This window comes from Condylura cristata, unplaced genomic scaffold (assembly GCF_000260355.1).
Source record: "Condylura cristata isolate star-nosed mole 26May11 unplaced genomic scaffold, ConCri1.0 scaffold00002, whole genome shotgun sequence".
Lineage (NCBI taxonomy): Eukaryota > Metazoa > Chordata > Mammalia > Eulipotyphla > Talpidae > Condylura > Condylura cristata.
In genome coordinates, this window is record NW_004567103.1 from 87,070,260 (window position 1) to 87,082,013 (window position 11,754).

The 11,754-nt window shown below is 42.4% G+C and overlaps 2 protein-coding genes across 2 annotated transcripts in view; both read right to left on the minus strand.

Moving 5' to 3' along the window:
* The window catches only part of PSMA4 (proteasome (prosome, macropain) subunit, alpha type, 4), an 8,021-nt gene extending 7,888 nt beyond the window's left edge, over positions 1-133 (minus strand). The window contains exon 1 of the mRNA XM_004674735.2: positions 58-133. The gene's annotated coding sequence lies outside the window, so the exon portion shown is untranslated. The remainder of the gene's footprint in view (positions 1-57) is intronic.
* An 8,549-nt stretch (positions 134-8,682) lies between these two features.
* HYKK (hydroxylysine kinase) overlaps positions 8,683-11,754 on the minus strand; it is a 23,552-nt gene continuing 20,480 nt past the window's right edge. Inside the window, exon 5 of the mRNA XM_004674737.2 lies at positions 8,683-9,525. Coding sequence (XP_004674794.1) covers positions 9,065-9,525 — 461 coding nt within the window. The 3' untranslated portion in view covers positions 8,683-9,064. The remainder of the gene's footprint in view (positions 9,526-11,754) is intronic.

Below are 11,754 nucleotides of genomic sequence, written 5' to 3' on the forward strand. Positions count from 1 at the left end.
CCCCTGCCCGCCGGGCGGGCGACTACGCTCCCAAGAGCCCCCACGGGAAAGGCTCACCGGAAAAAGGACTCCAAGAATGGAGGGGTCCGGGAAGAGAAACCACCAGGGTCCAGGACCTGCCGCCAATATGGCCCCCGCGCATGCGCAGAGTCATAGGGGTGGGGCGGGCGAGGAAGCGGAAGTCTTCTGGGGGCGGGGCCAGAGGGCTACCCTCGTGGGAGCGAGGGAATTGGGGTACCAAGGGGTTGGCAGTCATCCTCAGCTAAGCGCCGCGCACTGTGGCATGGGGAGAGGGGCGGGAGGACCCTAGGCATGGGAAAACGGGGAAGATAGCTGATGTTCTCCTTCCCCAACTCTTTGCCCTGTTTCCACTTTAACTTTCTACCACAGTTCAATCAAGAACCCAGCTAGCTTAGCAACTGTGGGTCACCTGGTAATCGCTTACCATTCCTGCCCTGTTCTCCACTGGTCTCAAGCGCACCCGACTTCACCCTTCATCATGTCTCTTCATCATCTCCCTTCTTGAATCTGGCTTCTTTTATTGCCAGTGTCACCAGTGTGTGCTGTTAATTAAATCCCTGAACTGTGACAGGGCAACCCCGATATGAAATGAGTTGCCTGATTGTGGGTCCTCATCCAAGCGATTAAAGTAATTTATAACAATACGCAATTGCAGGCACACACACAAAGGTTAATAAAGGTTTTATTTACAAAAGAAGGGGAAATGAAGAAATGTTTCAGGGAGAAAGAAAGAGGGCAATAAATTGGTAAATAAATTGGGTCCTCTAAGCTGGAATTCCAAAGTCATGGTGAGAGCCGGTAAAAGCCAGTAGTCAAACCAAGAGGCCAAGAGATCCAAAAGCCAAGAGAGCAAGAGCCTCCACCCCCCACCCCCCCATCCCCCCCAACAAGGCCCACATCTAGTTTTATACCAAACCAGGCTGCCTAGCTCCACCCTCAGGTCCTAGCAAGCCTCCTTTCTGTGATGTGATTTGTAGTTTTCCATGTCTTGATGGCTTTGGTCTGGAGTGGGGGTGGGTGGGGAGAGTCCACAAAACCTATGTGGAATTGGTACAGGACATCCTTTCCCCCTAAAAGTACCACACAGGTTCTTGTCCCACGAAGCCATAAAAAGGAATTCACAGACATTTTAGATTAGTAAGCAGACTTTAAGAAAGTAAAGTTTATTTCAAGGTGAGAAAGTAAGAACTCCCAGGTACACTGTACTTGGGAAGGTCAGGAAGCCGTTGTGGTATTCTATCTTAGTGTTTACGTAACTCCCCTGTCCACGGTCTTTTTTTTTTTTTTTTCAAAGATTTTACTTATTTATGCATATAAAAACTGGGGTCTAGGTGTGGAGGTGATAGGACTCACCAGAGACATAGCAGGGAGCAGGACAGGCATATATACTGCAATACACTGCTGAGGGGAGTAGCATGCAGGACAGGAAAGGATCACCTCCCTGGCCAGGAATTGAACTTGCGCTGCAGTGGCTTCAGATAGCTTCATAGTGCTGGACTTCAACCCACTGTGCCACCACAGAGGGCCAGTTTTTGTTTAGTCCTCCAGGACTTTTTGACCTCATCTCTGGAGTATGTTTTGTTTAGCACCTCTTAGAGTTCACTGTCCTTATCTCAGAAGCCTCTTTAACTCTCCTAAGTCCCAGCCTACACTGTTCCAGAAACTGCCTAGTTAACCCTAACTTGTCCTGGGACTCACCAGTACATGCATTTATTGATGAATCATATTATGAGTAACAAATGATATATAAATTTGGGCATTATTTGAGTCTGGGTAACAAACAGCTGACATTCTGTTCCCAGGCATGTTTGCTAGGTACCTTGGCTTGCTAAACCCAAACCAGCCTTCCACAGACAACAAAGATTGGTTTGTCTAGCCATGGCTTGTCATGACTGTCTACGCATCAGAACTGTACTGAATTGAGAACCTCATTTGCACAGAGTAGATCCAAATGTGGACTGGCTTTCTTTCTGTTCATATAAACATTTCCAAGACAGGGCAGCTTGGGTTCACAATTCCTGTTTCTGGTGTCTGTGTTCTAATAAAACTAGCAAATAAACACACTTTGCTTCTAACAGGTGGAGTTCACTCTGGGACAACATAGGTTTCATACCCTTAGGTGAGCATTCACCTTGGTCATCTCTTCTGCCTTTCACCTCCTCAGAAAGGATTTCTTGACCCTACTACCACCATACATACACAGCAATTTATCTTTTTTACTAAAATTATTGTGTAGGTTTAGTGTTTGTTATCCATCTCTCTACCCTTTCTCTTACCTGGCTTTAGTCAATGAGCAAAACATCTACAATTCATGTTTAGGTTCTTCTGGTAGGAGGTGATAGGCCTGGTTTAATGTTTAGTCATTTACTCAATTTCCTAGAAGAAGAAGGCTAGAGGGCCAGGGTATATCCACTTTACAGTGGAATAAAATGATGCGGAATCTGGGCTTTGGAAATGAGGTAGTCTGAGAATGAATTGTGTTTTATATGTCTCCTGTCATTTCTACTTCTCAGGCACATGGTGAGGTGAATCAAGACAAAATGGCAAAGGGCCCCACCTAGACAGGTAGTGCACTAAAAGTACCCTCAAACAGAAATGTAACTTCAAGGAGCTCTGGGGTTCCCTGCTAACTTAGTTCATCCTGCAGAATTCAGTGCATGGGAAGAATTTTAAGTGAGCAGTAGGATTTCTTAGGTCAAAAGAAGAGCATTCAGGGGCCCTCCCTGGCAGTGCAGTGGGCTAGAGCTCTACACTGAAAAGCTAAGCCAAACCATGGCCGCTTCAGTGAGAGTTTGATTCCCACCCCGGAGGTGACCCACATGGCACAGCAGACCTCTCCTGTCTTGCCCACTGCTCCCCTTAGCAGTCGATCTGCCTGATCTGCTTGCCACTGTTTCTGGTGAATCCTCTTGCCGCTCCTGCACCTGTGGCCTGAACCCCATTTCTGTATGCATAAATAAATAAAATCTTGAAAAAAAGAAAAGCAATCAGTTGAATTAAAAAGGAAATGCAGAGCGAGTTTGATGAGTTTGGCTAGAATGGATGAGACACTATAGAAGTAATGGAGGAAAGGCTTTGGGGATAAATTATAGAGTTCTTTCAGTATCAGACAAAGGTAGGTCATAAAAGTTAGCATTCAGTCTTGCTCCTGGAATGGTTGTTATTGGAACTCAGGCACTGTGCTATACAGCATAGAGACCACATGAAGGGGTATTTCGCCAACAATCTGGATAAAGTCTAGCATCACCTGCCAGATACATGAGTAAAGATTTCTCCAGATGATTCTATTCCCATCTCCCCAACCATCAAATCTCCCCCAACATACAAGTCTCCCCAGGTGAGGCTACAGGTATGTGGGACACAGACAATCTCAAATTCTGTCTGGATTCATTACCTGCAGAAACCATGAGATGATAAAATGATTATTTGTGGTTTTAAAACATTAAGTTTTGAGTTACATCGTCACTCTGTGGTATCAATAGATATAACTAGATTTTTTTAAATCTGCCTCTTAAATGAAGAAAGTAATTTTAGAGACTAAGGTAAAAGCCCAGAAAGCAACGTTCTGGAGTAGTCTAGAGGGGGTAAAAGCCTGGACAGGAAAAAGATACATGAAAGAACAGTTTTATACAAATACCAAAAATGGCCTCTCAGTTGCCATTTTTAAAGTTCTATAATGTTGGGTCCTCCCTAGTGGTACAATGGGTTAGGACATAGCACTGCAAGCTAGCCACTGCAGCTTCAGGGCAAGTTCAGTCTCCAGCCCCGGAGGTGCTCCACATGGCGCGGCAGACCTCTCCTGACTCACCTGCTGCTCCCCTCAGCAGTGTACTTCGTCCATCTGCCTGTTCTGCTCCCCACTCTGTCTCTGGTGAATCCTCTCACTGGCCCTGCACCTCTGGCCTGTACCCTAGGTCTATAAGTCTAAGTAAATAAATACTTTTTAAAAAAAAAAATTCTAAGTATGCTCATGTCTGAAGTACTGTACTCTACCGATTTACAGACTGTTTTCCCTTGAGTAAAGGTCATTCAACTGGTTATTAAATTGTTTTAATATTGTCATTTGACACTCCTCGCTGGTTGAAAGGGCCAGGGACAAGCACTTGTAGAAGGACATCATTCATATAACTTGTCCAACAGATGTTTATCAAGATTTAGTCTTGAAGATTATATTTGATAAAACTCAATTTATGCCAGCAAGAGTTTATAAACTACACAGGACTGAGTGGAGACTAGCTATAAAAACAGCAAAGGTAAAATATCAATGCAAAGCAGCATGTACATAAATGTGGAAATCGTGGCTGACAGTATTTGTATTAGGAATTAGTGAAGGGGAATCCATGTTGGCAGGAGTAAGCAAGAGGGGAATCCATACTTCCATGGTATAAGAGAATAGATACTAGTCTGGGAATTTCAGTCTCTCTTTCTGGTCCCTGAGTTCCTACAGGATGAAGCTAGATCTGAGACGTATTTAAGTGTTTTCATGAGAATGACTGATTTAAGTTAATCCTAACACAGGTATGCATGTATGCACACACATGCAGGAAAAGAGTGGAGAGGAAGTACAGGTGATAATCTTGGGCTTGACAATGGCACCCAAAGTAGAGATCGTCCTGAATGCTGAACCCCTAACTTGCGAGATCGACATTACCTCTGAGGAGTCGATTTCAGAACTGTTTAAAGAAAACCCCCAAATATAGGCTATGGCATGGTAAGAATACAAACAAACTTTTCTTTTAAATACTGAGTGCTCCATAAGTATTGGTTTTTGTTATATATTGTTAAAAACTTAAAGCAAGAAGGCCAGAGATTGAATTTTATTTGCTGAACTAAATATTTTTTGTTTTGTTCTTTTTGAAATGACAATTGTCCATTTTATTACGCACCCAGAGTTCCAAGTATAGTAAAAAATATTAAAATATTTGTTCATGCTCTTTTAGAGCAAAGTTGCCTATTCTATTGTATTCACTTTTGCATGATGTTGATATTCTAATATTAGTATACAGTAATTAGATATTAATAAATATTTAGTAAAATGTTCACTCTTCGAAAATTTAGAGATAAGTTTCTAATCCATAGAAGCAGATCATGCAGGTTAATACAGAAGTCAACATTATGTTTCTCTGTCAATATCTTCTCCCTCTGAAACCTCCACCCCCTTCACTCTTCTGCAGCCTCCCCCTCCTCTTCCCCTTCTACTTCTAAAATTGCATCTTCTCCCACCCCTGCACCTCCTCCTAGACTCCCCTTGCTCTTGAAAAACCCTCCCTTGAAGGTGTTTTCTCTTCAAGGTAATCAGCAAATTATATCATCCATGTAAAATATATATATAGTATTTTTAAAGACTTATTTTATTTATTTATGCATGTAAGAACTGGGATCCAGGCCATAAATGGGGGGAGTAGGGAGGGGGGTGAGAGGATTCACCAGAGACAGAGCTAGGAGCAGAACAGGTAGATCAACTAAAACACACTGCTGAGGGGAGCAGCTGGCCGACCATGCCCTGTGGTGCCACTAGCTCCCTGGCCTGGGTCGAAGCCAGGCTGCAGTGGCTGGTGATGGCTTAATAGCACCAAGACATTAACCCCTACACCACCAGAGAAGCGCTGAAGTAAATTTTTTTTTTTGCGCTGAAGTAATTTTTAAAGGAAGATGCCTTCTTGTATTCTGACAATCTTTAAAAATAAAAACCTATAAGCTGCCCAAATATTTCATCCAGTTTTCCAATTTTTTTTAAGATAAAATGGAGCATTAAAATAAGGTACCTTATCTTCCTCTGTGGTACAAACTATGACATCTTCACAGGGATGTAAGACCTCTTCTAGTGAAACTACATTTTTGGAGGTCCTAGATCTTGGTCTTTGTTAAAGACTCCTAGTCTACCTCCTGGTCCCAAACTTCCTCCCTCTCCATCCCTGCTGCCACTGAAATTAACAGACTCTACCTAGGAAACTGTAAGGTGCTGTTACTACAGTGACTGAAGCTGCCACTCCAACCACCTCCAATAAAGCTTCCACCACATCCTCCTTGAAAATACAGCCTCCCTGGTGGCGCAACAGGTTAAAGCACAGCACTGTAAAGCTCTCCCCAGCCACTGAAGTACCAGTTTGATTCCCAGCCAGGGAGCTGACACACGGTGCGCAGACCTCTCCTGTCTCACCCACCTTAAGCAGTGTGTTTCAGTACATCTGCCTGTTCTGTGCCCCGTTCTGTCTCTGGTGAATCCTCTCACCCCCACCTCTGGCCCTCACCCCAATTCTTTTTTTTTTTTAAGATTTATTTATTTATTCATATAGAACTGGGGTACAGGCCAGAGATGTGGAGGGTGAGAGGATTCACCAGAGACAGAACAGGGAACAGAACAGGCAGATCGACGAAGTACACTGCTAAGGGGAGCAGCGGGCAGGTCAGGAAAGGTCTGCCGCGCCATGTGGTCACTTCCGGGGCAGGTGGGAATTGAACTCATGCAGAAGTGGCTTAAGCTTCTTAGTGCTGTGCTTTAACCCGCTGTACAACCAGGGAGGGCCCAACCTCACCCCAATTCTTATATGGATAAATAAATCTTTAAAAGAAAATACAGCCTCATTAGCACCTCCTTCCCCAGCAGACTGAGTGGCCCTCAAACTTCTTTCCCTTCCTTTCTTCTGCCCTCCAGCAGCTAATACCATACCAGAACTGCAGATTCCCCTGCTTCCTATGGCCACTGACTGGCAACATGTGCCCCCCTCTGGTTAAATTCAATTCCTAAAAGTCACTGACTGACTAAAAGTTGCTGCAAAATTCTGAGTTTGGGTAAACTGAAATGTTTCCTTTATTTGGTAACTATTAAGTTACCAAGCATGATGCTTGGATCAAGCATGATGCTAATCCCTTAACATTATTCTCTGTAGATAACTCTAAATTAAACCCTGCAAAGCCTTGGAGATAGCACAGTTCATGGGTCCACATTCCTCTGCTTACAACTGCAAGACAGACTCAATATCAGGGTGTAACAGCAATAGGGTTTGTTAACAAAGGGGAAATTAGGGAAAGGAAAGCAAGTGGCTGGTTGTCCCACCCCAGATAGTGTCCCACCAGTAAGCACACAGTGGAAACTAGAGGTGACCACAGGTGCTGAGGTGGCAGCAACCAACAGCACCTATCTGGGGAACGGGCTGGGCAGCACCAGATGCTGGACTGGACAGAACCAGAGGCAACACCACCAGGAGGATCAGAAGTGGTGGACAGTTCTTAGAGATAGCTGGACACAAGTCAGCAGTGCCAGTCACAGGTCAGCAGATAGTGGTGCCAGGGGATTAAGTGCCAATGTTACAGCTCTCAGAGATGCTGGACATAAGCGAAAGGCAGACAGCTTTTTTGAAGACCTTGGGCATAGATCAATGGTGCCAGTCAGTAGCTGATGTCAGAAGCAGGATTGAAGGTCTTACGTGACGGTCTCTAAGGTCAGCAGATGAAGTCCTTCCTGAAGCCCTGTTTTGAAACATCAGCTTAAATCCCCTTCAGAGTATCCACCTTTCAAGACTGAGTGGTCCATTAGAGCTCTCATTCCAAAACTTGATCGGTCCAGGTTAAGATCAAATCTGACTGGTCTGTTTACAATTCCTGAATGGTCTCAAAACCCTGAATGGCACCAGTAGGAACCTGCATGTGATTGGTCTGTTTATAATTCTGGGTGGTATTCAAAAGCCAAACCCCTAGCCAGTGTGAGAAATATCTGTGCTGGGCTGGCCTGGTGTCTTGTGTAGGGTGTGCAGCACAGGGAACTCAGGCTTGAATGACCAGAGTGCCAGAGAATGAGCCTCTATCCCCATGGCTTGCACTGGGCTTATCAAACCCAGCTCTCCCTGAGCTCATGGTTGGGGGGAGACAGGCAAGTTCTACTGCCACTGGAGCCACTGAACCTACGAGATAGGTACTATTGTGGCCCCAACTTAATAGATACAGATGTTGTGGCAAAGAGAAATTAAAGAGGAGAGATAGGAAAACTCAGAAAGTTTTAAGTTTGGGGCCTACAGACTGGTCAGTCCATAGAGAGAAGCACAGAATCAATGCCTATTATACGTATTTAAAGTGCTAACTACTGAAAGGACATTTGAATGGCTAGGGTTGTAGACCTGAATCATCTGTAGACAATATATACTTAAGTCCACAATAAGTAAACAGCCACTTACTAAATCATTCTAAAGGAAACATGAATACAAATCAAAGAAAGAAAGACAGTAGTATAATTAAAGTCAAGAAAACAATAAGCTACAGCTCACCAATACTACCTATTTATATGAAGAGAAATAACGTGCAGAGAATTTAAAAATATCTGCTTAGAAAATTTCTTAGTATCCATCTGAAAACCAACCATGATATTTAGGTACCTCAGGAGTTAGTGGCCTTGCTTGAATCAATGTCTCTTTTTGCTTCTTTGTAGTTACAATGTATTTTAGCATCCATCTCTTTCTGCTTTCAAATATCCTCTTACACAGTCATAACTTTTTTTATGAATACCATCTGTATTTCCTTTGTAGGCATCATAGTTTATGACTTATCTTCTCCAGCTTCTTCTAGCACACATAGATTTTACAAGTATTTTTAAAGACTTTTCTGTGAAAAGCCACTAACTAAAGACAAAAAAAAAAAAAAAAAAGGAAAAAAAAATGGAGACATATCTCTGCCCTTAAACAGCTCTTAGGCTAATGAGGCTAATCACTGCACAGCCACAGGCCATTATTCCCAGTGATGTGCCATAGAAAAGTCGGTGCAGCAGGATTCTGGAGAACAGAAAGGTCAGAGGTTTCTGGAGTGGGCCTTGAGAAGTCATCTGATTCAAAACATAATTCAAGTGTCTTATACACACGAGACTCACTGAAAGACATGTTTGCTTGTGTGGTATTTTTCAAGTTAAAAAATGTCATGAAATTGAAGACTTAGCACTTCCATGTGCACTGATCTGTTCCATCAATTCATTGTTAGTTGTGCAGGAAAATCATTCATAGCATTAGATTAGGTTCTATTGAGTTTTTCACTGTTCAGATCAGTGAATTTTGTCTAGTTACATGGTGATCCCAGATTCATAGGACTTGGCAGTTTCAAACCAGATCTCCTCAACAGTTTTCTGGCCCATTTTAAACATTTGCCGTAAGTGTTTCCACCCAGTTTTTGCAGTAATCATGATATATTCTTTGTTCTCTGGATGAAGCTGGCAAGAGTATGCAGCTATGACAAGTGACTGACAGAAACGACAGCATACAAGTAGATATAAAGCACTCCTCTCAACAGCTGTCAGTGGGATTATACTTTCAAACCCTGCAAGGACATGACCACCGACTTGTATAGGATTCTTGCTCTCAATCATCATATACATGATGGTGATAGCTACTTCAAACACATAGTAGCCATAGCTCATGTCATCAAAGTCTAAAATCCCAGACACTTGATATACAGCATCTCCAGAGGCTGACTTGCTAGGCTCTACTAAAATGTTATGGTCATTAAGATCTCCATGATTGATACCTGTAAAGAGAAAAATCAAACCATGTAAGAGAACAGTTCCTTAATAGCCCAGTTCATCTTGGTCCATTTCTCTTTCTCAGGCATAACTATTCAAATAATTTGATGAGCAGCAGGCCCTATTTTTCTTGAAATAAAATAATTTCCTCTCAAAAGGATTTAAAAATCAGTCAATTGTGGTTGTTTCACTTTTGCTTCTTAGCAATACAAGGACAGAAGATGAAGACTGTAGCTACTGTAAACACCTGACTTTGGCTACTAGCAAAGTAAAGGGGAAAAAACTTCCCAGTGCCAGAAATGCTCAAAAATAATATACCTATTATTTATATTATTATAGGAAGCTAGAGCCCTAGAATGGACCAGGTATGCCTTTAATTTAACTCAGGATTTCCAAAAATAAAATTTCTGATGACAAAGTAATTTTGATTTTTTTTTCCTAGTCTTCTGATTACTGGTATAGACGGTAATACACAGCAACAATAAAAATAAAAAGAGAAACAAAATATAGCCACTCTTAAAAACAAGACAGAAGAATAAAACATAGGCAAAATACATAAGCCTCAAAAACATCTTTGTGGACTCATCTCTACTGGCAAAGAAAACAATGGAGAAATAAGCAGCTGTTAAACTAAAAATAAAAAGCTTCTGTGCAGCAAAATAGTGGTCAAAACAGAGTCACCATACTAAATGGGAGAAAATATTTGCACACCATACATCTGATAAGAGATTGATACTGAAGATCTACAAAGCGTTTATACAACCAACAAAAAGAAAACAAACAACCCAATCAAAAAATGGGCAGAAGAGGGGGTTCTACCTGTTGGGCTTCCACCTGAGTTTGATCCCCAGCCAGGGTGCTAACCCACATATGGAGCAACAGACCTCTCCTGTGACACCTGCTGCTCCCTTCAACAGTACATTTGAGTACATTTGCCTGTTCTGCTCCCCACTCGGTCTCTCGTGAATTCTCTCACCCCTATACCTCTGGCCTATACTCCAGTTCTTCTCCATACTAAAAATAAAGAAAATAAACACAATTTTAAAACAATGAACAGAAGAATGAAACTGGCACTCTTCCAAAGAAGACATGTAGATGGCCAACATATGAGAAAATGTGCATCATCACTTATCATCAAAACCACAATGAGATACCACCTCACATGTGAGAATGGCCCATATTAAAAAAAAAAAACCTTAAACAGAGGGTGTGGAGAAAAAGGAACACTGTTACACTGCTGGTGGGAATGTAGACTGCTATAGCTCCCATGGAAAGAACACAAAACACAAAAATGGATTTACCACATGAGCCAGCAATTCCACTCTTAGGTATCTATCCAAAGAGCACAAAAACACTAATTTGACAGGAAACTGTACTCTTGTGTTTATAACAGCACTATTTACAATCGCTAAGATATGGAAACTACCTAAATGCCCCAGACTTGGGTGAGTTGACCAAGAAGCTCTGGGACAATACATGATGGAGTAATATTAAGTGAGTGAAAATGATGAACTCATGGATTTGCAGCAACGTGGATGGAGCAGGAAGGAATTATGCTCAGTGACATGAGTCAGACGAAAAAGATTAACACCAGATGGCTTCACTTATTTGTGGAACCTACAGTAACTAAACAAAGGGTCAGAAAAAGACAAACTGTAAGTGTGATTTCTGAAAGCAGACTGTAGATGTGAGACATTCAGCAGGGGCATGAGAGGGGGAGAGGAGGAAAGGAGAGCCCGGAGGAGTGTGATGGAAAGCTGTGGGCACTTTGGTGATGGTTAAACTATGGTGACCACACCTGAGGGAGAAAATCCCAAATGGTGAGAAAATGAACAAGGATGTTGAAAACAAAACAAGATCAATCTATAGATTAAAAACAAAACAGAAAAGCCATACTGTGAACAAGAATGAAGCCACGGTTCTCTCTATTTTCACCATTGTGCTTTACTCCTTCGGGGAAATAGGAACAGAAAGTGCAACCTGCCAGTTGGGGAGGCACAAAGCCAGGGGCAGCCTGCCAACTCATAAAGGGTGACAAACTCTGCTACCAATTTACCGCACTGTGGGTACAGGGGGTCAGAAGGACAGAAATCCAGTACTGAAGCCAATCACCAAAGCACCTGCTGTGTGAATATATGGTGTCTCATCATTTTAGCTGCTAAAGTTTTGGGTTCCATTTCTATAGTTAGTTTATTTTGGTTGTTACTCATTTTCCATGTGTCGATCTACAGTAT